This window comes from Carcharodon carcharias, chromosome 25 (genome assembly GCF_017639515.1).
Source record: "Carcharodon carcharias isolate sCarCar2 chromosome 25, sCarCar2.pri, whole genome shotgun sequence".
Taxonomy (NCBI): Eukaryota; Metazoa; Chordata; class Chondrichthyes; order Lamniformes; family Lamnidae; genus Carcharodon; species Carcharodon carcharias.
In genome coordinates, this window is record NC_054491.1 from 26,975,586 (window position 1) to 27,002,479 (window position 26,894).

A 26,894-nucleotide genomic window follows, 5' to 3' on the forward strand; every position below is an offset into this window, starting at 1 on the left:
TGCAATAGACTGCACATGTGGTCATCAAGGTGCCAGCAGGTGAGCCCGCTGCCTTCGTCAACAGAAAGGGCTTCCACTCCATGAACGTGCAGATAGTGTGTGATCACAGGATGCTGATTCTACACGTCTGTACAAGGTACCCAGGCAGCTCCCATGACGCCTACATCCTCAGACACTCCCAGGTGCTGGGGCTCCTCAGTGCTCCAGCCCGGCTTGATGGATGGCTGGTGGGTGACAAGGGCTATCCCCTCAGAAGGTGGCTCATGATGCCTCTCTGCCATCCAAGAAAAGAAACTGAGCAATGCTACAATAGGAGCCATGGCTCCACAAGGGCTGTGGTGGAGAGAGCCATCGGTCTTCTCAAGATGCGCTTCCGATGCCTGGACTGCTCAGGGGGGCGCACTCCAGTACCCCTCCCAGATCGTGTCTCAGTGATAGTGGTAGCATGCTGCGCTCTCCACAATCTTGCGCTGGAAAGGGGGGACGCTGTGGATGATGAAGACCTTGACGCAGTGGATGTGGCTGCACACAATGAGTCCAGCAGTGGTTCAGAGGATGAGGAAGCACAGGGCAATGATGAGGCTGACCGCTGACCCGGCACTACACCAAGGAGGCAGGGAAACCCGGGAGACTTTAATCCAATCTCCCTTCAGCTAGCTCCACACAAATGGATCAGGAGGACCAGCCTTGCCTGGCGCTTTCATACACGGCACTTAAGTGTTAAACCTGCCACTTCATCAGCTGCAACTAAGGGCTTTGCACATAAACCATCAATGTCCACTCAAACACTCATGACATGTCTGTGAAACATACAAATGCAGCACAAAGGAGCCACCCTCATGGTAACACATGTGGATTTTATTTTGATCCATCATATGGACCAACAAAATGAACACCAAATGTTTTTACAACTCCAAAAAATAATAATTCCCCAATCTCAGGCCAACACAAAAGCACTGGTGAGAAACCCGTGGAGTGCCTAATGTGCCTTATGCTTACATTTACGGGTGCTATGTCTTGGTGCTGACCCCTCGCTCGGAGTGGCCTCTGAGACAGCCTGGTGACTCTGCTGTCCTGTTGGCCTCGATGACCTTGGCGGCCATCCCCTGGCCCATGGCGCCCATGCTGGCCCCGCCTGGGAGGGAGCGGCCCACAGCTGGCATCTCCCCAGTCGTCACAGTCTCAATGGATGCAACAGTCACTGGCAGAGGGGCGAAGGAGCTGCTGCCCTCATCCAGAGCGCCCTGAGAGGTGCCCGCAGATACGACAGGCAGCAGCTGCGCCAACATGAGGTTGCTTCGGACCTCCCTGCTCACTCAGATGGATGGGCACCGAGCTGGGAAACATCTCCCACATTGCCAATGACCAGCTGTGGCCACTAGCGCTGTGAGGGCTTGCAGGTCTGAACCTACCCCCAGGAGAAGCTGGTTATTCTGCTGGAAGCCCCACTCCAGGGGAGTTGCCACTCTCTCCTCGGAGGAAGCATGACGCTCTGACATGAGGCTCATGGCATCACTCATGCTCCGCACAGATTCCTCCACCACAGACACTAAGCGAAGCATACTCTCATGAAACACTCCCAGATGCTCCCGCACACCTGGCCACATTTCCTGCAGCTGCTGCGTCGCGGACGACTCCAGAGGCACATCATCAGGCACCGGCTGCTGGCGCCATCGGCACTCTCTATCTCTGCCATCTCCTCTAGCGATTGTGAAGTGCCGTCTCCACTGTGCCCTGGGACACTAACCGATGTTACAATTCCCACCGGTGTGCTAGTCCCTGTGCTGATGCCTGCCTCACTGAAATGGTGTGATGCAGGTGATAGTTCAGGGCCCTCAGGTGTGAGAGGGGGCATCTGTAATGGAGCCTGGTTGGCAACCTCTGATGATGCCGAAAATAACAACAAGGACAGTGAATCAGTTAGCGTGCACACAGTGACACAGTTCATCCCTTTCCCTCAGGCTCATAATGCTAAAGAGACGGACATTGGTGGGGTGGCAAATAGTCAGGAGGAGGCACAAACATTACAGGCGGATACAGACGGGCTGGTCAGATTTCCGAAGGAATGCCAAATGGAATGTTATGTGGATAAGTGTGAGGTGATGCATTTGGGCAGGACAAACAAGGTACGAGAACACATGAGGAATGATAGGGCTGTGGAAAGTAAGGAAGATTAGGGTGACCTTGCTGGGCAGGTCGACAGGCTCATTAAGGTAGCGGGACAGGTATATAAGGTGTTTAAGAAGGTAAATGCCATACTTGCTTTATTAGCCGAGGAATAGAATGTAGGAACAGGGAGGTCATGTTGCAAGTGCAGAAAACACTGCCGAGACCACAGCTATAGCTCTGTGTGCAGTTGTGATCAGCGCTTCATGGGAGGGATGTGAGTGGAGTGGAAAGAGTGCAGAGGTCGCTGACCAGGATGAATGCTGGCCTGGAGAGTTGGAGTTATGAGGACACATAACATACACTGGCAAAATTTGCCGTGTAGCACAAGAGATTGAGGGGTGACATTATTGAGCTTCATAACATTATGAGAGGCATAGATCTGGTGGACAGAAAGCAACTTTTCCCCTTGGTAGAGGGATGACTAACCTGGTGGCATTTATTTAAGGTAAGGGGCATGAGGTTGACAGGTGAGGTGATGAGGAACTTTTGCACAGAATAATGTGGGATGCACTGGCTGAAAGGGTGGTGGAGGCAGAAACCCTCCTAACATGTAATAAGTATTTGGATGTGCAGTTGCGATGCCATGGCATACAAGGCCATGGGGATAGTGGTCAGAAATGGGATAAGGCGACTTTGGAAGGTGCTAGACATTCATATCTTCAAAGGGCCGAGGGACCTCTGTCTATGACCCACACGCCTGACTCTATCAGTATGTGAATGAGCAATGTTGCTGCATTAATGATTCCAACAATCATCAGTGCCTTGGATGGTGGGAAGACAGAGCGGATGTGACTATTGGCCTCAAATACCTGGCTGCTCCACCCCAGCCTCACTGACACCTGTGGACCTGGGTGCATGGCGCCTTTCAAGCTATAGGGCCTCCTGCTCAAAACGGCTCAATATCACCAACTGGGCCTGGCCACCTCTAGTGTGCGAATGCTCATACGCATTGTGAGCATCTTTCTCCAGCAAAACAGAGAAGACCATTCATTAGGGCTAATCGCTCATGTACTCTGCACATACACACCGCATCCCAACCACAGTGGCCCATCTCAGGCCTCCAGTGCCTCCTGTCCACACTACTGCTGATCGGTCACAAAAACATAGTACGACTGCTTCCAACCGCTCCCCCCAACGGCCGCCTTGGACACATTCTGCGTCCATCACTTTCAGAAACACATGGTCTTAGCTCCCATGGCAAGGAGGCGCAACTCTGTGCGGCGCCGAGGGCACCAGATGGCTCTTGGCCATGAGACCTTGAGGCTCCCCTTCCACCATCTCATCACCATGAATAGGACATGTGTTGGAGTTCTGAGTATGCGCCTAGCTCCATCTCCTGCAGGTTGCCCCCAGACTAGTCATGTGTAACTAAGACCAACACATGATGCGGGGAGAACCCATCTTCTCATAAACCACTGAGGCTGATGTAAGCATGGGCATTATCTGCTTGACCACCCAGCGTGTGACAAAAGCCCAACATGATTCAATGCAGTCACGACAATAAGACTTAGTGGGGGGGGGCCCTCAAAGGCTAAGGCTACCTGCTGGGTTAAATGCCCAACACCAACATGGTACTCACCCTTCCAGAGTGCAACAAATCATTGAAGCGCTTACGACACTGGATCCAGGTGCGCCGCATCATGTTGTGGGAGCTCACCACCTCTGCCACCTCCTCCCAGGCACACTTTGTCATGTTGGGGGTGGGGGGTGTCCTCTTCCCATCCTGGGGAAACAGCACCTCCCACCGTGTTGCCACCTCCTCGACAAGGGCAGCAAGGCAGTCATCAGAAAAGCGAGGGGCACATTGGCCCCCCGCTGGCCTACCCTGCAGCCTGGCCTGCTCCTGGGGCACACCCTGCAGCCTGCCCTCCTCCTCTAGCCTTCCCTCAACATTGGCCTGCTGTGCAGACCCCCTGCGGTGCCAGCTGCAGCTGGCCATAGCGAACAGCCTAAAGGAGGCTGCCAGGCCTTTTTTTTAAACAGACTGCCAGGTCGCCATTGGACCCAGTGGTCTGTACATGCCTGCCGCAAACTTCAGATGCCCACCCGCGCAAAGTGGCGGCATGGCCCGCGTCAGCGCCTGCTCCGCCCATCTGCCTAGTGGAAAATTTAGGCCATAGGTAAATAGATTGGGTTTTAAAATTCTGCATTAGGAGATAGGTAGGGAGTTAAATAAAAGCAGATGTCAAAGGGGAATTTAAGGGACTATTACAACTCATAAAGGTTTCATAAGTAAACATGGGAAGGTTATTCAATTTTATTTGAATCAAAAGTGAAGGCAAGAGGGAAAATATGAAAGATTTTTATATTTTGGAAAAAGTTGAGTTCAAAGAGGTGCTGAGGACAAAGGAATCCAAGGTGAAAGGGGGAAAGGATATTTAAGGGAAGATATTGACTGAGTTGTGGTAGCTGTGTGGGGTAGATGTCTTGACCCCAGCTCCGTGCTGAGCGAAGGTGTGCAATCTAAAACAACCATCCAATCAATCTACAAAAGTTCTTGGGCTGCATCTTACCTAGGTTGGGTGGGCTGGGCGGGAGTGGGTCGGGGGGCGCGGAGCCAATTAAGGCCCGCCCAGCATGGCGCACAGCCGGTAGCGCTCAACTCTACCTGAGCAGGCAAGGGGAGGATGGAAAGTTGGGGCCTGCGTTCTTTAGCACAGTGAAAGAGCGCAGCAGTCTCCTTGAGCCACCGAGCTGCCTCAGGGAGATTAAGTTGATGGTAAAACTTTTTAATAAAGGAGGAAAAAAATTAGTTAAACATGTCAGATCATGTGACAGTGTCATGAGCTGGGACATGTTTGTGAATTGTGCAAAATTTAATTAATTATTTTACAAAACCTTCAGGAAACCTCATCCCACCCATGGATGAGATTTCCTGAAAAACACAAAGGCCACTTGGGCTCTTCACCTGCCGCCAGCCTTAAAGTTGGACGTGCAGCGTTGCGAACAACTTTAATTGGTTTTTTAATGGCCTTAATAGGCTGCCGAATGAAATATCTAAATGACGCATGATGACGTAGGGATACACGCCCAACGTCATCTCGTGTCATTTTGCACATCGGTGTGTCGGACCCGCCCTTGCATGCTGATGGCAATATTCTGGCCCTAGTTTCAGAAAGCAGTTTATTTTCTAAACTGTCTTGGATTTCCACAGCAGAGTGGGAAGTGTTTGAGGAGTTATGTGCTATATCTTTACTAAGTAACAGCAGTTTTGCCTTGTGGTAATATTACTGAATTTTTATAGTTAAAAATATCTAAAATGGAGTTGTTGCGAAACAGTTTACTTGTGTGTGTTTGACTAGTTGGGTTTTTTTGTGGGATGTTTTGTAAGACTGTTTCAACTGTGTAACCTTAATCTTAATGCTTCTAGGATCAGTAGCTTCTCTTCCTCGTTTTCAAAATACAAAAAAAGAGATTTTGATCAGTAAGACAGGTTTCCCTTTGGAATTTGGCATGCTCAGCAAAGAACACCGACTGATGCCATAATAATATGACATTTTGAAGCTTTACAAGTCCAGGTCTAAGTTGGACAGCCAAGTCACAGCACTGTGTCTTGTTGGGTGAATTGCATTGAATCCTACTTCAAATCCTTATAGGCCACATTCATCCACAATTTGGTGAACAGTCTGGTCTGGGTGACCAGTCACAAGCTAAACTGTCCTTGAAATGCCATTTGTGGAGAAGCTGTGGTGTCCCTGTGGACATCGATTGAGTGTTGCAAACATTACGCCCTTATTCAAAGAAGGTTGTAAGGATAAGCCCAGCAATTACAGACCAGTCAGTTTAACTTCAGTGGTGGGCAAGATTCTAGGAACAATTATTCGGGATAGAATTAGTAGTCATATGGAAAAATATTAGTTGATAAGGAAGAGCCAGCATGGATTTCTAAAGGGGAAATTGTGTTTAACTAACTTGCTAAAGTTTTTTGAAGTAGCAGAAAAGGTCGATGAGTTTAATGCTGTTGATGTGGTGTACATAGACTTTCAAAAGGCATTTGATATAGTGCCACACAACAGACTTGGGAGAAAAGTTATTGCTCATGGAATAAAAGGGACAGTAGCAACATGGATACAAAATTGGCTGAAAAATAGGAAACAGAGAATAATGGTCAATGGGTAATTTTTGTACTGGAGGAAGGTTTGTAGTGGAGTTCCCCAGAGGTCAGTATTGGGACCCTTGTTTCTCCTGTTATATATTACTAATCTAGATCTTGGTGCACAGGGGACAATTTCAAAGTTTGCGGATGATATGAAGCTTGGGAGCGTTGTGAACTGCGAGGAGGACAATGTAGAACTTCAAGAGGACATAGACAAGTTGGTGGAGTGGGCAGATAGTTGGCAGATGAAGTTCAATGCAGAGAAGTGTGAGGTGATGCGTTTTGGTAGGAAGAACATAGACAGACAATATAAAATAAGGGGTGAAATTGTGAAGGGGGTGCAGGAGCAGAAAAGCTTGGGTGTATATGTGCATAGATCATTGAAGGTGGCAGGATAGGTGGAGAGTGCAATTAATAAAGCCTAAAGTAGCCTGGGCTTTATTAATGGGTGCATAGAGTACAAGAGCATGAAGGTTATGCTGAATTTATACAAGACACTCATTAGACATCAGCTGGAGTATTGTGTACAGTTCTGAGCACCATATTATAGGAAGGATATGAAAACATTGGAGAGAGTACAGAAGAGGTTTACAAGAATGGTTCCAGAGATGAGAAACTTAAGCGGTTGGGACTGTTCTCCTTGAAGAGAAGAAGGCTAAGAGGAGATTTGATAGAGATGTTCAAAATCTTTGAATCAGTTGGAAAGCATTAGCATTAATGGGATTAGACAAAATCAGCATGGGTTTATGAAAGGGAAATCATGTTTACCTAATCTATTTGATTACTTAACTAATCTATTGGAGTTTTTTGAGAATGTAGCAGTAGAATAGATAAGGGAGAACCAGTGAATGTGGTGTATTTGGATTTCAAGAAGGCTTTTGATCAGGTCCCACATAAGAGGCTAGTGGGCAAAATTAAAGCACATGAGATCAGGGGTAATATATTAGCACAGATTGAGAATTGGTTGATAGATTCAAAACAGAGAATGGGAATAAATGGGTCTTTTTCCGGATGGCAGGCAGTGACTAGTGGTATACTGCAGGGTTCAGTGCTTGGGCCCCAGCTATGCATGATATATATAAATGACTTGAATGAGGAAACCAAATGAATATTTCCAAGTTTGCTGATGACACAAAACTGGGCAAGGTTGTGAGTTGTGAGGAGGATGCAAGGAGGCTTCAGGGCGATTTAGACAAGTTGTGTGTGTGGGCAGACACATGATAGATACAGTATAATGTGGATAAATGTGAAGTTATACGCTTCAGTGTGAAAATCAGAAAGGCAGGATATTATTTAAATGGTGATATATTGGGAAATGTGGATCTACAAAGGGATCTGGGTGTCCTTGTACTCCAGTTAACGAAAGTAAACGGTGGAGCAGGCTTGAACGACTGAATGGCTTACTCCTGCCCCTAGTTTCTATGTTCAATGTTTCTATGTAATCATGAAGGGGCTGGATAGAGTAGATAGGGAGAAGCTATTCCCTCTTGTAAAAGGATCGAGAACGAGAGGGCACAGATTTAAAGTGATTTGCAAAAGAAGCAAATGCGACATGAGAAGAAACTTTTTCACACAGCGAGTGGTTCGGGTCTGGAATGCACTGCCTGGAAGCGTGGCGGAGGCAGCTTCAATCGAGGCATTCAAGAGGGCATTGGATGATTATTTGAATAGAAACAATGTGCAAGGGATCCGGGGAAAATGCAGGGCAATGGCACTAGGTCATAATGCTCATTTGGAGAGCCAGTGCAGACACGATGGACCGAAAGGCCTCCTGTGACATTAAAATTCTGTGATCACTGCTATTGAGGGACTTTGAACCCTGGAAGTTCCAATGTCATTCGTTCACTCACCGGATCTTTGTTGGTGATGCTGGTGTCAGCCCAGAGGTTGCACCATTTGGCCTTTTTGTCAAAAACAGCATCGTTCAAACCATTTGCAGAATGCCAGAAAGGTTTGCATGATTTGCCACATACTTCTTAGATTCTGAAGATCTTCATGGATTTTCAGTTCTGGATTGACTTCAAAGTAGTCAAACTTTTTCAATGGGTGGAATTGTCCCAGATTTACACTAAGTGCGGTAATGGGTGGGAAAAAGGATGTTATCTGTCTGCTGCAATGGGGGCTTTTCACAAGGCATTGTCCCAGTGCGTCCCACCTCATTAATTATGCATTCATGGGAAACATCAGCTTGCTGGCAGGGTGACCTCTGATGCGCCTATCCCGCCTTCAGTTCAGACCTTCAGTAATCCAGAAGCCATAATTAAAAGCTGCCCCTGCACAGAGCTAGCACGCCAAGGGATAGGAAGCTGCTGGGAACTGATGGCTGCCAAAGGGAGGAAACATGCTGCTCCCAAATTTAGTGACGCCTTCCTAGAGTGCCTACTGGTTGCAATGGAGGCCCCACCACAAAGTCCTCTACCACTGCTCTGAGTGAAGACCAGCAAGCAAGCTTACCAATCCAGCAGGGGAGGCGGTGCTCAGCGCCAATGCCCTTCAAAAGAGGATAACCATCCAATGCAGGAAGAGGATGAATGCTGTCATCTGTTCTGCCAGGGTAAGTCACTCTTCTCATCACTCTGAACTCTCACACTCGCAAACCCATCACACATCCACAGGGATCTCACACTTCAAGGGACAACACCACTAACTCTCTCATACACCCTCGCATCTCCATTAGGCTCATATCCTCTGGAGCTCATGTCTTCATCCTGTCCATGGCTCCACTCACCACACAAACATTCCACACAGTGCCATGTATCCTGCTCACACTCTCTCCATCTGTTTTCATGCAGGAGAAGCTGGCTCACATCAGCAGGGAGAGGTCCCAGACCTCTCTCACATCAGGCCCCTCACTCACTTCAAGGATTGTGCCATTGTGCTGATGGTAAGAATGTGGACCGTTCCTATGGTGGCAGTGAGGTCAGCGGTGAATACCCATGTGAGGATCCTGCACCACATCATCCATCTCTCAGTGCATCTGTGAGTGCTCTCTCTCCTGCTTTTAATTCTGCTGCCATGCACAGGATTGACAGGGAGCTCTGCCAAGGGACCGATGCCCTCAGTCAGCCAATCCCTCAGCTCCAGATCTGCACCTCCAGCCAAGAGGACATCGCTCAAGAGAGAGCGAGAGGATGGAACACACTGTGCTCAGGAGCAACATACCTATTCTGTAATCTGTTTGGATATAGTGTTAATAAACTAATTTAAAGCAAGTACCAGAATACGACTACATCCTGTCTAAGGGAAGTTAGGTCATGCATGCCATTAACCAAGAACCGTGCCAAGAGTCCACAAATTTTGGGTACTATCCAAAACAGTATTGTCTCCTTGGAAAGAAAGACTTGCATTTCTACAGCATCTGTCACAACCTCAGAATGTCCCAAAGCATATTAGAATGAGCGCAGTCACAGTCCTGATGTAGGAAGTGTGGCAGCCAATTCAAATGGCAAAAAAAAAAAAACAAAAAAACTGCGGATGCTGGAAATCCAAAACAAAAACAGAATTACCTGGAAAAACTCAGCAGGTCTGGCAGCATCGGCGGAGAAGAAAAGAGTTGACGTTTCGAGTCCTCATGACCCTTCGACAGAACTTGAGTTCGAGTCCAGGAAAGAGCTGAAATATAAGCTGGTTTAAGGTCTGTGTGTGGGGGGCGGAGAGATAGAGAGACAGAGAGGTGGAGGGGGTTGGTGTGGTTGTAGCGACAAACAAGCAGTGATAGAAGCAGATCATCAAAAGATGTCAACAGCAATAGTACAATAGAACACATAGGTGTTAAAGTTAAAGTTGGTGATATTATCTAAACGAATGTGCTAATTAAGAATGGATGGTAGGGCACTCAAGGTATAGCTCTAGTGGGTTTTTTTTTATTGGGAAAAAAAAAGGGGGGGAAACAGAAAGGGGGTGGGGATGGGGGAGGGGACTCACGACCTAAAGTTGTTGAATTCAATATTCAGTCCGGAAGGCTGTAAAGTCCCTAGTCGGAAGATGAGGTGTTGTTCCTCCAGTTTGCGTTGGGCTTCACTGGAACAATGCAGCAAGCCAAGGACAGACATGTGGGCAAGAGAGCAGGGTGGAGTGTTAAAATGGCAAGCGACAGGGAGGTTTGGGTCATTCTTGCGGACAGACCGCAGGTGTTCTGCAAAGCGGTCGCCCAGTTTACGTTTGGTCTCTCCAATGTAGAGGAGACCACATTGGGAGCAACGAATGCAGTAGACTAAGTTGGGGGAAATGCAAGTGAAATGCTGCTTCACTTGAAAGGAGTGTTTGGGTCCTTGGACGGTGAGGAGAGAGGAAGTGAAGGGGCAGGTGTTGCATCTTTTGCGTGGGCAAGGGGTTGTGCCATAGGAGGGGGTTGAGGAGTAGGGGGTGATGGAGGAGTGGACCAGGGTGTCCCGGAGGGAGCGATCCCTACGGAATGCCGATAAGGGGGGTGAAGGGAAGATGTGTTTGGTAGTGGCATCATGCTGGAGTTGGCGGAAATGGCGGAGGATGATCCTTTGAATGCGGAGGCTGGTGGGGTGATAAGTGAGGACAAGGGGGACCCTATCATGTTTCTGGGAGGGAGGAGAAGGAGTGAGGGCGGATGCGCGGGAGATGGGCCGGACACGGTTGAGGGCCCTGTCAACGACCGTGGGTGGAAAACCTCGGTTAAGGAAGAAGGAGGACATGTCAGAGGAACTGTTTTTGAATGTAGCATCATCGGAACAGATGCGACGGAGGCGAAGAAACTGAGAGAATGGGATGGAGTCCTTACAGGAAGTGGGGTGTGAGGAGCTGTAGTCGAGATAGCTGTGGGTGTCGGTGGGTTTGTAATGGATATTGGTGGACAGTCTATCACCAGAGATTGAGACAGAGAGGTCAAGGAAGGGAAGGGAAGTGTCAGAGATGGACCACGTGAAAATGATGGAGGGGTGGAGATTGGAAGCAAAATTAATAAATTTTTCCAAGTCCTGACGAGAGCATGAAGCAGCACCAAAGTAATCATCGATGTACCGGAGAAAGAGTTGTGGAAGGGGGCCGGAGTAGGACTGCAACAAGGAATGTTCCACATACCCCATAAAGAGACAGGCATAGCTGGGGCCCATGCGGGTACCCATAGCCACACCTTTTATTTGGAGGAAGTGAGAGGAGTTGAAGGAGAAATTGTTCAGCGTGAGAACAAGTTCAGCCAGACGGAGGAGAGTAGTGGTGGATGGGGATTGTTCGGGCCTCTGTTCGAGGAAGAAGCTAAGGGCCCTCAGACCATCCTGGTGGGGGATGGAGGTGTAGAGGGATTGGACGTCCATGGTGAAGAGGAAGCGGTAGGGGCCAGGGAACTGGAAATTGTTGATGTGACGTAAGGTGTCAGAGGAATCACGGATGTAGGTGGGAAGGGACTGGACAAGGGGAGAGAGAAGGGAGTCAAGATAACGAGAAATGAGTTCTGTGGGGCAGGAGCAAGCTGAGACGATCGGTCTACCGGGGCAGTTCTGTTTGTGGATTTTGGGTAGGAGATAGAAGCGGGCCGTCCGAGGTTGGGCAACTATCAGGTTGGAAGCTGTGGGAGGGAGATCCCCAGAGGAGATGAGGTCAGTGACAGTCAAATGGCAATGCTGATAATGGCCAGATAATCTGTTTTAGTGAAGATGACTGAGGGAGCACCAGGGAGAACTCCCCTGGTCATCTTCCAATTATGCCATGGGATTTTTTTCACATCCACCTGAGAGGATGGTTTGCCATCTTGTCAGGAAAATAGCAACCCTGAAAGCACAGCTTTTCCTTAGTGTTGATCTTGAGTGTCAGCCTCATAGATTTTGTGCTTTAAGTCTCTGGAATGGGACTTGAGCCCATAACATTCTGACTCAGAGGCAAGAAAGCTCCCTGCTGATTTAATTGGCCCACAGTTTCCACAGAGATCTACATATTAATCAGCAAAACAGAACAGTTGCTAGAAGTTATATTTACTGACTACAATGATAACATTTTACATTATTGTGATTAATTCACAGAAACCACTCTGAAACTAAGAGGGGGCTGTAACACTATATAGATTCCATAGAGACTCTGGGCAATGAGATTGTGCAGGCTCCAAATGGGCACAGAGCAACCACGCTATATTGATTTCACACAACGAGGCAGCAATATTGTATAAATTCCATGATTCCATACATATACAGAACAATGATAACATATAGGGTGGAATCATCCCAGATGTGCACTAGTTGCGGTAGCAGGCAGGAAAAACAATGTTTTACCCACTGGCTGCAATGGCAGCTTCTCACTCTGTATCATCCCAATCCTGCCTCATTAATCAAGCATTCCTGGGAAGCACACTGTTTCAATGGTGGGTGGGCTCTCATTTGCCCGCCACGCAGTTACCTTGCCGTTTCCTTATACTGGGTGCCCTTTTTAAAGTACAGCTGCACACACCTTTCAGTGCTTCCAGCCCAGGACTGCTGCACACAAGACATGGCCATGAAAGGAAAGAAGACTGCAGCTCCCCCATTCAGTGAGGCACCCCTGGAACGTCTTTTGGACACCATGGAGGCCCGCTGTGATGTCCTCTACCCTCGCTTTGGCCGCAGGAGGTTCAGCAATCTCACCACTCTGGCTTGGTAAGTGATGACAGTGGTGATCATTCCAAAATGCTGCACAGAAAAGGTTGGCCATCCAATGCAGAAAGAGGAAGAATGATCCCATCTGTGCCGCCAGGATAAGGCAACCATCTCATCACTCTAAACTCACACACTCAAGCCCAACACACATTCACTGGCATCTCACTCACTGCCAGATCAAGGGACATCACCACTCATTTTCTCTCACACACCCTCACATCTCCATCTGGCCTCATCTCCTCTGGAAACTGCCTCCTCAGCCCTCACCATCTTGAAGCTACTTGCACGGATCAACTTGTGCCCCATACATACCCTGAGATACCCCCGTTCCCCAGTACAGCCCTTACCCTGCAGCCTCTTCCCTTATTTGAGGCCACTTCTCCCCCTTCCCCAAACAAGCCCTAGCCCTGCAACTGTTGAAAAGCCACCCACACCCAATGGCTGGTCTGTTACTTAGAGACTTGTCTCTGAGCCCCCCTAAAAGTATTGTGGTGCTGCCTGTGAAGCCTGGCGCTGATGACTGCGAGTGCTGCCTGAAGCAAGGTCAGCAAACAAACCTCGAAGTGCAGCTCGCAAGGTGCACGTTGCTTATGTACAGTTGTGAAACACGTCGGCATGCAATCATGCCGACATGCTCGGATGATCCAGCAGGGGGGTGCTGATCCTCATGAGCTGGATTTATAATGATATGCAGGTGTATTACAATGAAATTCCTGATGGCCGTCAATTGTGGGTTGCATTTTCGGACAGAGTGGATGATTGCAAACTGGTTTCACAATGTGGTGAAACTGAATTTTGGCATTCTTGCCATATTGTCCACTCACACTGCTAAACATACCCGCCACCAACGGGCGCAAAAAATTCCACTCATAGAATCTACCCAGAGTCCTAAGCAGTTTGATCTCTAAAGTTATTGATTACTCACCATTCTCAGGTAGTTCATCAGGCTGGTTCCATGTTGCCAAATCTGTGCAGAACCACAGGACAAGGATTTGACAGCAATTTCCTGACTGCGGTTAAGTTCATGGACAGCAGTGACAACGACATAGACAGCGTCAAACAAAAGCGCAGAGGAGAGCTAGATGCAAGAGGCAGAAGATCACTTCTGGAGAGAGTTAAAAAGATGGTTCATCAAAGTTCAGAAGTAAATTCAATTTGAACGTGGAAACACTTCATTTGTAAACAATTTCTTCCACTTTAAGTTAAAGGTTCAGTTAAAAAATTATTCAAAGCATCAACTTGAATGAGATTTAAAATGCCTGAAGTAGTAATTTCTTACTGAGTATCTAAATCAATTCTGCCAAGGACAGAAAATTATAGTTTGATCAACCATTAGTAATTAACTAAAAGAAACAGAACTACTTCAAAATAATTTTTCAAATTAAGGAAAAATTCTCCATCTCCAAAGCTGCAGTTTTGAATTAATGTTCACAGGATGAGAGAGTTGCCTTCATTCTTCAGATCAGCCAATATAGGAACTAGCTGAGCTGAATTTCATGATTAGGCCTAATATGTTTGCTTTTTCCAGGCACTGGGTGCCCGTAATGTTTCTTCACTTATTAAAGAGCAATTTTAAAAAAAGCGAAAACCTGAAAGGAAAATTCAAATACAGTGAAATTGCAATGAGTCAAACACAGATGACACAAAGTTCCAGTTATGTCAATGTCGTTAGCCATTCCTACCAGCAGAATAGCAAATCCTAGAGAACGATGCCTGTGATAAACTGAAATTCCGTACTGGTAGCTCTGGATTAGCAGAACTGTTGTGGAGCTAACTCCCGACATTCTTCAATGCAAAGCCCAAGTCTTTTATAAGGTCAGACCATTGTAAGGTGTGAACAAATTGAAAAAAGACTTTTTCACACATTCACTGCTCTATTGTGTTTTCATTTGGCATTTGAATTAGTCATTTTTGACATAGATTGTGTTTGTAGACATATTGGGTTACATAGAGATGCATTCATGTGAGAATGGGGTCTCGGCCATTATAAAACCCTGCTTAATACGAATTTGTAGGTGGATCCCCTGGGATTTTAATGTAGTGAAGGCACGAAACTGGTGCTGCAGTTCTAGGGGAACAGGCATTCTTGGGGCAGTGGGCACTGGATACTGCAAAGGGCTATAGGCCCTGACAATTTTCGGCAATAGTACTGAAGACCTCTGTTCCAGAACATGCCGTGCCCCTAGCCAAGCTGTTCCAGTACAGTTACAATACAGGCATCTTCCTGGCAATGTGGAAAATAGCCCAGGTATGTCCTGTACACAAAAAGCAGGACAAATCTAACTCGGCCAATTACCGCTGCAGCAGTTTACTTTCCATCATCAGTAAAATGATGAAAGGGGCCACCAACAGTACCATCAAGTGACAATTGCTTAGCAATAACCTGCTCACTGATGTTCAGTTTCAGTTTTGCCAGTTGCACTCTGCTCCCGACCTCATTACAGCCTTGGTTCAAACATAGACAAAAGAGCTGAACTCCAGAGCTGAGGTGAGAGTGACTGTCCTTGACATCAAGGCAGCATTTGACCAAGTAATGGAGTCCATTGGAAATCAGGGGGAAAATGCTCCACCAATTGTGTTTGTTGGAGGTCAATCATCTCAATTCCAGGATATCACTGCAGGAGTTCCTCAGGGTAGTGTTCCAGGCCCAACTATCCTCAGCTGCTTCATGAATGACCTTCCTTCCATCATAAGATCAGAAGTGGGGGTGTTCGCTGAAGATTGCACAATGTTCAGCACCATTTGCGGCTCCTCAGATACTGAAGCTGTCCATGTCCAAATGCAGCAAGACCTGGACAATATCCAGGCTTGGGGTGACTAGTGGCAAGTAACATTTGTGCCACATAAATGCTAGTCAATGACCATCACCAATAAGAGAGAATCCAATCATTGCCCCTTGAAAGTCAATGGCACTACCATCACTGAATCCCTCACTATCAACATCCTGAGGGTTACCATTGAGCCGAAACTGAACTGGACTAGCCATATGAATGCTGTGGCTACAAGAGCAGATCAGAGACTAGGAATCCTGTGGCGAGTAACTCACCTCCTGACTCCCCAAAGCCTGTCCACCATCTACAAGTCACAAGTCAGGAGTATGATGGAATATTCTCTACTTGCCTGGATGAGTGTAGTTCCAACAACACTCAAGAAGCTTAACACCATCCAGGACAAAACAACCCACTTGATTTGCACCCCTCCCATAAACTTTCACTCCCTCCTCCACCGATGCACAGTAGCAGCAGTGTATACAATTTACAAGATGCACTGCAGGAACTCACCAAGGCTCCTTAGACAGCACCTTCCAAACCCACAGCTCTACCACCTAGAAGGACAAGGGCAGCAGATAGATGGGAACACCACCACCTGGAAGTTCCCCTCCAAGTCACTCGCCATCCTTACTTGGAAATATATCGCTGTTCCTTAACTGTCACTGGGTCAAAATCCTGGAGCTCCCTCCCTAACAGCACTGTAGGTGTACCTACACCACCTGGACTGCAGTGGTTCAAGAAGACAGCTCATCACCACCTTATCAAGGGCAATATAGGATGAGCAATAAATGCTGGCCTGGCCAGCAATGTCCACATCCATAAATGAATAAAAAAAATTCTTGGGTTGCATGTGACATTAAAGTTCTAGGGGAAGCTATTCATTTCAGTTCATGCAAGCCCTCCCCAATCTTCTCTTTCACTTCATGCCACAATTTTCCAACTTCCTTCATATCAAAGTGCTGCTCTCAGATTCTCCCTATACCTCTCAATGTACCCATCTACTACTTCTTGCCTTCTCCTCTTCAACACCCTCCACATACTGCCTTCTTTTCTCTATCCTGTCCCTCTATCACTGCTAACTCTGGCATTTGATCAGTGCTATTTTTTTAAAAATTCATTCACAGGATCTGGGTGTCACTGGCAACCCTGAATTGTTTCCTTCACTGACGATCAACTTGCCTGCCACCTTCAAGGATACGTGCACATGCAACCCCAGGAATCTTGTTCTTGCATGCCCTTCAGAATAATACCGTTTTGATTACACTGTTTCTTCATATTATTCATCCCAAAGTGCATTGCTTCACTCATCCTCATTAAATTGCATGTACTATTTTGCCAGACTCTTTATTTTCCTAACTTGCCAAGTTTTGTACCATCCACAAACTTTGAAATTGTACTTCCTACACCTAAGTCTACAGGTCTTTGACATTCTAAACCAAGAAAAGCAATGACACCCACCCTCAGGGATCCCACTATAAGCTTCCCTTCAGTCAGAAAAATACACGTTCACTGCTACTCTCCACCTTCAACCCCCTAGCTCATTACATACCCAAGTTATCTCTGTCCCTATTACATGCTGCTAACATGTCTGTTATTTTCCTTTTATTCATTCATGTGACATGGGCATCACTGGCAAGGAGAGTATTTATTGTCCAACTCCAATCTTCCTTTGGGAAGGTGGCAGTGAACTACCTTCTTGAACTGTTGTTGTCTATGTGGCATAGCAACATGTATATTGCTATTAGGGAGGGATTTTGAACCAGCAATGAAGAAGTAACAGTGATATATTTCCAAGTTATGATGGGTGTGAGACTTAAAGAGAAACTTGCAGGTGATGGCATTCACATGCTTCTGTTACCCTTGATCTCCTAGATGATAAGAGTTCACAACTTGGAAGGTGCTGTTCAAAAAAGCCTTGGTGAGTTGCTATATTACATCTTGTGTATGGGACACTGCTGCCACTGTGCAATAGGGGCGAAGATAGTGAATGCTTAATGTAGTGGATGGGGTGCCAATCAAGCAGGCTGCTTTGTTCTGGTTAGTGCTTCTTGAGTGTTGTTGAGTCTGCATTGATGCAGGCAAGTGCAGAGTATTCCATAACACTTCTGCCTTGTGCCTTGTAGATGATGGAAACATTTTGGGAGTCTAGGGGCTGGAATTTTCTGAGGTGATTCTGAACCCTGATTTCAGGGTAAGAAGCAGGTCATAAACCCTACAGTTGCTACCAGCCGTACCCTCTTAACAATTTTAGCACAGGTGGCCTCTTAGTTAGCCATCTGTTGGCCAATTAAAGATGGTGGACGGACTCCTGACAATGCCAGCCTAATCACAGGGCCTCAGAAGCTCCACTGGGAGAGATGATCACTGCTGAGGGGTGCAAAAGACCCCAGGCCTACAGCAGGTAATTAAAAAACAATTAAAAATTCACGGGATAGAGGGTTGGAGCAGAAACCCTCCGGGGAGGTTGCTGGGGTTGTGAGTGCTATTGCCCCTGCCTGCAGTACCTTCCTTATCTCATTAAACCATCACCCCCATAACCACCACCACCACCACCTCCCCCACCCCCCCCCCCCCTCCCCCCGCCCCCCAGCACACCAGGCTGTCACTGAGATGCTGCCTCCATTTAACTGACAGCCTCCTCATACATGGGGAGCTGGTTGGGGGGGGGGGGTGGGGGGGGGGGGGGGGGGGGGGGGGCGTGGGGGAGTGGGGGTTGTTGCTGATGAAACTGTAAAATTGTCCTAGTTGGAGATTCCTAGGTATACAAGATTATGAGGGGCATGGACAGAGTGGATAGGGAGCAGCTGTTCCCCTTAGTTGAAGGGTCAGTCACAAGGGGGCCTGAGTTCAAGGTGAGGAGCAGGAGGTTTAGGGGGGATGTGAGGAAAAACTTTTTTACCCAGAGGGTGGTGACGGTCTGGAATGCACTGCCTGGGAGGGTGGTGGAGGCGGGTTGCCTCACATCCTTTAAAAAGTACCTGGATGAGCACTTGGCACTTCATAACATTCAAGACTACGGGCCAAGTGCTGGTAAATGGGATTAGGTAGGTAAGTCAGGTGTTTCTCATGTGTCGGTGCATCCTCGATGGGCCGAAGGGCCTCTTCTTCACTGTGATCCTATGATTGTGTGATATAATTATACAAATTTGCTGCCTACACATTGGCAGCCTCCTAGTATCTGATCCTGCCATTGGTAAAATGCTGTGGCAGGACCAGGTTCCCTGTGATTTTATCAGCCCTCAGGCCTCCCAACCCACCTGCCTGGGGCCAGTAAACACCCAGCATAGAATGAGTTACATTCCACAGAATTCCCAGCCCCTTTCCTGCTTTTTCGCCACAGTATTTATGTGGCTCCTCCAATTAAGTCTCTGATCAATTAGCCTGTGATAGTGAGCTGCAGGTAAAACAATCCAATCAGAGCATGATCACACCTGCAGCAAGAGCTGGGTGGGAGATTTTCATTCGTTCTAATCAGTAGCACCAAGGAAAACACTTCGTTAGAAAATCAGAAAAAACAAAGGTTTTGGGGTAGATGAAATAAAAAACACATGTACACCACACATACATTTTCATTAACTGATTTCAAATGTCATTTTATTTATGCATTAACCTGTTACCCAGTTCAATTTGTATTAGGTCAGATACTTACTGCTGCTCCAGGATAAGATATGTGTGCACAGTTTTCCTGCCAGGATTCATTCAGACTGTAGACAAAGTCATTATAACGTGGATGATCCGGGTTAGTGATGGAAAATCCAAATATATTCACATGGCCTTCGTTTAACCCATCAAAATGGAAAAGGGGAAACTCCTAAAGCCAAGAGGGGGCCAAAAAGTTTAGATTTATTTTCTAGCTCCTCCTTTTCTCTCAATAATCTCTTCTCTCCACTTCTCAAGAGGCATAGGTCATCCTCCAACATCTAACTCAGCTATCTAGTTTTTATACGTGGGTCATCACAATACAAGCTGGCAAATCATTTGACCAAGGAGCTCAAGCCTCTATCCTCCAATGTCAACACATTTGCATTTCCAGTAGGGACTCTGGACAGTGATCAGGAGCAGGAATCCTGGCTGATTCCATCTACTAGTTCACAGAGACTTAAAACAGCAATAATCTCCCATGTATCAGCTTGACAGATCAGGTAAATCAATACAGATTGGCAATTAAATCTTTGCTCTCACTTTTCTGCACAGTTTCCTCTGTGTTAATCAGTTGTTGCATTGTGAACTGAAACATTGATTTAAAAGATGTTGGTCATATGGATCAATCTCTGACCAGGACAACAATCACAGACCATTCATCAGAAGAGGTTTACAGCAGTGGGCCAGATTGATTTTCTTGAAAAATTCTCCTCCTTCTGTATGGCATCTCATCCTGATATCACATTGCACCTGATCACTACACTTCAACAATTAAAGAATACTGCTTTCTCAAATTCTCAAATGGTAACTACCATGTCTAATTGTAGATGAGATCACACATACCACAGAATATGAACAATGTTATCTGTCCAGTCCACATATGATTCTACTATCTGCATTCCAGGGGAAGGCTATGAAAATTTGCACTTTTCTAATATCTGTATTGATACTTTGGTGATCGGGGAAATTACACAAAGACAAGTATTTTTTTAACTGGGGTGTATATTATGCATCCAAGTGCTGCAATTTTGAGTCCTAAGCAAAGGTAACACATCTGTGTTTCCTCACTTAAGGTGAGTATGACACCATGGTGTTTCCCATTTGTTAAAGGTCACTATTTGTAGTGAAGAAAGCTCCATTGAAGCGAATCTTGGATTTTTTAAATAGACTCAACATAGACCTGAACTTAGCCATTCATCATTTACAGAAACTGCTTCTAAATTTAACAACCAAATACAATGATGCTAATGTCTCCAAATCTATCCTGGAAGTTGGCATTTCTAGCTTTGTCCATCCTGCACCACACCTTCCTCCCTCCTCCTTCCCCTCCCTTTCTCCCACTCCATTTCTCCCTCTTCTCCACTCCATTCACCACCCCCCCTCCACCACTACCCCACCATCCTTCAAACTCCCCACCCACATCCTCCTCTCCTTCCCTATTCCCTCTTACCTCTCCTTACCCTCCTTCCTTCCCTCACTCCGACTCCCTTTCCCTCCCTCTCTCTTCCCCTCCTCCCTTTTCTACCTTCCCTCTCCCCTTGCTCCCCTTTTCCTCCTCCCCCTTCTCTACCTCCTTCCCTTTCTCCCCTTCCCTCCTTCATCCCTCTCCTCCCACACCTTCCTTTCCCATCTCCCCTCCATCCCTTTACCAGGTAAATTTACCATTGTTTGACAATACTTTACCAGAGATGTGAAGATGTAGTTATAATAGGCAGATGTCATTCCTAACTCCATGGCCTGGAAAACAAGTTATTATAAACATTTGTCACTTTTTGAATTAAAAAGAAGTTGTAAGCTCTCTTTTAAATGCACTTTTCACTAACTTAAAATCATGACAAAGGCTGGAATTTTACAGCCCCCTTTCCAGCGAGCCATTGAAATCTCTGTTCACATTGGCAGGACCGCAAGATTCTGTTTATTTTGTTTAAATACTCATCCAATTTCTTTTGAAATTATTGATTGTTTGCACTTCCCCACCCTCGTGGGCAGCGAGTTCCAAGCCATTTACCACTTGCTGCATTAAAAAGCTGTTTCACGCATCTCTCCTACACCTTTTGCCCAAAATCTTAAATCTGTGTCCTTTGGTCCTTGTACCATCAAGCTAATGGGAAGGATTTACCCTTGTCTACCTTTAGAAGTGAATATAGGGCCAGAATCTGCACATGATGAGTTCAAGGCATAAGCAGCCAGGGCAGAGAGAAAGGTTAGCTTAGGAACATAGGAACAGAGGACTTAGGAGCTGGAATAAGCCACTTGGCCCTTCAAGTCTGATCCACCATTCAATAAGATCATGGCTGATCTGGTTGTGGTCTCAACTCTACTTTCCTGTCTGTCCCCCATGACCCCCGACTATCAAAAATCTGTCTAACTTTGCCTTGAATAAATTCAGTGACCCAACCTCCACTGCTTTCTGGGGAAGAGAGTTCCACAGACTAACGACCCTCTGAGAGAAAAACTACTCCTTATCTCAGTTTCAAAAGGGAGATCTCTTATTCTTAAACTGTGTCCCCTAGTTCTAGTGTCCCCTACAAATAGAAACATCCTCCTGATATCTACGCTATCAAGTCCTCTCAGGATCTTATATGTTTCAATAAGATCACCTCTCATTCTATTAAACTCCAATGGGTATCGGCCCAAACTGTTCAACCTTTCTTTATAAGTTAAGTCCTTCATCACAAGAGTGAGTCAAGTGAACCTTCTCTGAACAGTTTCTAACATAATTATATATTTTTTCAAATGAGATCAAAACTCTGCACAGTATTCCAGATGTGGTCTCACCAATTTCCTAGCACTGATCCCTACAGCATGCCAACCTGAAAAAGGCCCATTGATCCCTACTCTCTGCTTCCTGTTAGCTAACCAATCCTTTATCCATGATAGTATGTTACCCACTATGCCATGTAATCGTATCTTGTGTAGTAACCTTTGATGTGGCACCTTATCAAATGTCTTCTGGAAATCTAAATACACCACATCTACAGGTTCCCTTTATCCACCTTGTTTGTTATTTCCTGAAAAAACTCTAATACATTTGTTAAACACAATTTCCCTTGCACAAAGTCATGCTGACTCTGCTTGATCAAATTATGATTTTCTAAGTATCCTACTATAACCTCTTCTAGCTATTTCCCTGTGAGAGATGTTAGGGTAAGTGGCCTATAATTTCCTGCTTTCTGTCTCCCTCCTTTCTTGAATAAAGGTGTTACATTAGCTATTTTCCAATCCACTGGGACCCTGCCAGATAGCTTGCATGCCATCTCAGCAGAGGGCAGGGTCATAGATGAGTTCTGTACAGGGGACTCATATAAGGACTTTGATGGACCAGCCTATAGGTAAATGCTGATGAATATACACACAAAGATACTTGGTGCCACCAGTTGGTCTGCCACAGAGCCTCTGGTCACTAAAAAGAAGCATTGAGGAATCCAGCTCCAATAGAGCACAGAGTATCATGCAGACTTGAGCCTATCTGTTTTGGTTAATGTTAAATATGTAAATATATATTCTACATTATCAGTGCTATAAGATCATAAAACAAAAGAGTATGGAGAGAGATAGTTCTATGTAGAGCTTCGTGCCTCATACATAGTTAGTATTATGTTCAATAAAGGGTAGAGTTTACCAAAAGCCTTGCCTCCAGCAGTATCTATAAGTCAAGGTCACGAACAACCTCATCTAAGACCCACATCAATGATAACAGATGGTGACAGCAGAAACCATGACAAAAAAAGCAATAGTGAAGTGTCCAATGATTGGAAGAAGCAGCAAGAGAAACAACTGCAGGACAAGGACAGCGTGGGAAAATCTTCAACCAAACTGCAGAAAAGGCTACAGTGAAGGGAAGGCATGAAGAAAATCCTACCTTTACCAGAGTGCTTCAATTACATGGAAGGCTGAGATCAAGCCGAGAAGTGGCAGAACTGGCATTGCAGGCTTACTAAGTGCAGAACAGCTTTGGGACTAGCAGACAGGATGAGCATGGAACAGTTCAGTACCTCACTCTATGCCATAGACAGCAGTGCAGACAATGTAATGGTCAGACAAAGTATAAATGAAGAGACGGCGACATATGAAGAGGTTATCAAAGCCTTTGATACTTATTTTGGTCTTTGAAGGAACACCATTATAGAGAGAGTAAAATTCAATACGTGCACCCAAACACTGGGAGAGAGCATAGATTCCTTCATTAATAATTTATATCAACTAGCTGAGAATTGTGAATATCGAGCCCTGAAAGACAAATTAATTCAGGACCGCACTATTTTGGAGTCTTAGAAGAGACTTTATCAGATTTTCTGCAGTTGAGGGAAGATTTGCCCCTAGTGACGTTGTGCAGTTAACAAGGCAGTCAGAAGTCAGAAAGCAAAACCATATTTTTATTCGAGGCAAAAAAGAAACCTCGTGGAGAAAAACAGCTGATTTAGTACAGTGTGGGATATAGAAGTAAAAGTGCACCTAAGCCAAAACAGGGAAAAGATGAAGAGGGCACAGTAGCCGCCATTACACAGTGTTCTCTCTGTGGCAGGAAAAGGCTGCACCAGTGCAAAGAATTCTTTCAGGCAGAGAACAATGGTTAATTCAAGACTTCCTCTAGTCATTGAACATATGACTCCATAGTCCCGGAGGCATTCAATTGAAGGTTAAGGGACAGCTGACCGCTAAACTCCAGTCCAAAGTAAGAGAAATTACAGAAATTTTGTATTTGATCCATAACCAATCACTGTTAAGTTGAAATGCTTACACCGATCTACAACTAATCTCTAAAGTAGATGAACAAACCAGGCAGAAGATGTCCTAGGAATGGCAGGTGAAGGAACCAGACAAATATGACCAAGGCAAACAACAAACAGCAGATGCATTGTCATGCATTCCTGTTGAGAAGCTTGACGTACATTTCCTTGAGAATGTACAATCACAAACCTCATTGACTACAAAATTCCTACCAACAACAAGGGCTGAATGAAATCTGACAAGCACAAAAAGCAAATGAAGAATGTGCTAAAATTAGAGAATACTGGATAAATGGGTGGCCAGCATATGTTGCAAATAATCTCATCCTGAAACAATACTTCGAGCAGCAAAGACATCTATCTCAGTGTTGCGGATGACTTGCCAATTTATGAGGAGAGGTTGGTCATACCAAGAGTCCTCGGATTCAAGTTTCTTCAGAGAATATAAGCAGGGAGACCTGGATATTACAAAGTGTCATGTTAGAGTGTAAAATTCAGTTTGGTAACCAGGGGTCTCAAAATCATTGGAGGAAATATATATATAGATTAATATATTAATATTAGTATATATTAATGATACTGATACATATTAATGGCGTTCAGGTCATGATTTCAAAATTTGCAGATGATACGAAGAATGGAAGCGTAATCAACAGTAATGAGGATAGTCTTGAATTTAAAAGGACATAGACATGTTGGTAGATTGGGCAGACAAGTGGCTATGAAGTCCAATGCAGAGAAATGCGAGGTGATTCTTTTTGGCAAAAAGAATATAGAGAGACAGTACAAAATAAAGGTAGAAACTCTAAAGGAGGTACAGGAACAGAGGAACCTCGGTGTATATGTACATAAGTTATTGAAGATTGCAGGGCATTTGAGAACAGTTAATAAAGCATATAATATCTTAGGCTTTATTAATAGGGGCATTGAATACAAAATAAGGAGGCCATGTTGAACTTGTATAAGACACTAGTCAGGCCTCAACTGGAGTGCTGCGTCCAATTCTGGCACCATACTTGAGGAAGGATGTGAAGGCATTGGAGGAAGTACAGAGGAGATTCACAAGAATGATTCCAGTGATGAAGAACTGTAGCAATGAGGATAAATTTGAGAGGTTGGGACTGGTTTCCTTGGAGAAAAGAAGGCTGAGAGTAGACTTGATAGAGGTATTCAAGATCCTGAGGGGTATGGACAGCGTAATTAATGAGAAACTGTTCCCACACAAGAGAACATCAAGATATAGAGGGCACAGATTCAAAATAATTGGCAAAAAGGAGTAAATGTGATGTGAGGAAAACTTTTTCACCCAGAGGGTGGGCTGGAGTCTGGAACAAACTTCCTGAGAGGGTGGTGGAGTCAGGTTCGATTGACGTATTTAAAAGGGAATTGGATTGCTACATGAAAAGAGAGAATGTGCAAGGTTACAGCGATAAAGCAGGGGAGTGGGACTAGGTGGAATGCTCTTTCAGAGAGCCAGTGCAGACTCAATGAGCCAAATGGCCTCCTTCTGCACTGTAAAGATTCTATGATTCTGTGAAATGATGTCGAGCTGTATCACTCTTGCAATCCACTGCCAAGAGCTAAAAGAACCGCTGATGGTATCTTTATTTCCATCCAGATTGTGGGAATGTCTCAGAATGGACCTTTTTCAGCTCAAGGGGAAGACATTTCTCATAGTTGTTGACCATTACTCCGGATGGACTGAGGTTAAACATCTTCATGGAACAACCTCAGAAGCAGTCATTAATTCACTAAAATAAAATTTTGCCACAAATGGCATTCCAGATCTTGTCATTTCAGACAATGGTCTACAGTTTGCAAATGAATGGTTCAAGAAATTTACAGAAGACTATGGCCTGTATTTTGCACTTGTCGGGCATGCGAAGTCAGTGGGCCCAGGAGCGGATGTAGAATCTGCTTCCGGGCAAGTTTGCATTGTCCATACGATTTCACAATGGGTGGCCAATTAAGCGGGCAGGGACAGGAATGAGTCGGGCGCCAGGTCCAATGGGGACCTGGTGGGGGCATTAAAAATTCTGCAGGCAGCATCCTGAAGGCTGCCAGGGGTTGTGGGGAAAGCTGTGGAAGCATTCTTCACAGGATCACAGAAGAAATATCTGCAGCACTAATGGCCTCAGTACCCAGCAGGCACGGAAGGCAGGAGGGCAAGTCCGGTGGGCACTCTGCCCTCCGTTTCACAGACAAGTGCCTGGGTATCCTCGTAGAGGAGGTCAGTCCCAGGCGTGACATCCTCATGCCTAGGGATAGGAAGAGGAGGTTGCTGCATACCATAAAGAAGACATGGCCAGAGGCGGCTAACTAGGTCAGTAGGTACGCCATGGTGCACCAAATGTGGATACAGTGGTGCAAAAGCTTCAACGATCTTCTGCACTTGGCAAGGGTGAGTAGAGAGATGGCATGGAAATGTGTGGAGATGTATATTCGGGTGGCCACACCTCACTCTCAGGGGAGTAAGAGTGTGTGTGCCGACTTGCACTGAAGCCTGTGCCAGCCAAGGCTGGTAATTCTGTCCGCTTGGCCTAAGTGCCTTGAAGGGTGAGGTGTACCACTCTGCTGTGCCCTGCAACCTGGTTCTCAGGGGAGGTGGTCCAGACTGGAATGGTGCTGCAGGGGGAAGGAGCACTAATGATGGAATCTGTTCTTTCTTTTCAGGAGAAGAGATGCTATAATGTGATGGAGCAATGAAGAACAGGCAGTGAGCCCAATCTCCTGGTACTCAGCCACTACAAGATAGATGCCCTAGAGCTAGAATGCCACTGTAGAGCTCATTCCACTGGATGTGGTTAGGCAGGGGTCTCCGAGGGAGGTAGGAGTGCAGTGCACAGATGCGAGCATTGTAGGAAGCGCAAAAATCATAGGGTCTTCTCAGCTG

The 26,894-nt window shown here is 45.9% G+C and overlaps 1 protein-coding gene across 1 annotated transcript in view; it reads right to left on the reverse strand.

Moving 5' to 3' along the window:
• grik4 (glutamate receptor, ionotropic, kainate 4) overlaps window positions 1-26,894 on the reverse strand; it is a 170,915-nt gene that overhangs the window by 104,207 nt on the left and 39,814 nt on the right. The window contains exons 6-8 of the mRNA XM_041174285.1: window positions 20,955-21,008; window positions 19,279-19,440; window positions 13,784-13,936 (exon numbers count right to left, since the gene is read on the reverse strand). Of these exons, the coding sequence (XP_041030219.1) occupies window positions 13,784-13,936; window positions 19,279-19,440; window positions 20,955-21,008 (369 nt within the window). The remainder of the gene's footprint in view (window positions 1-13,783; window positions 13,937-19,278; window positions 19,441-20,954; window positions 21,009-26,894) is intronic.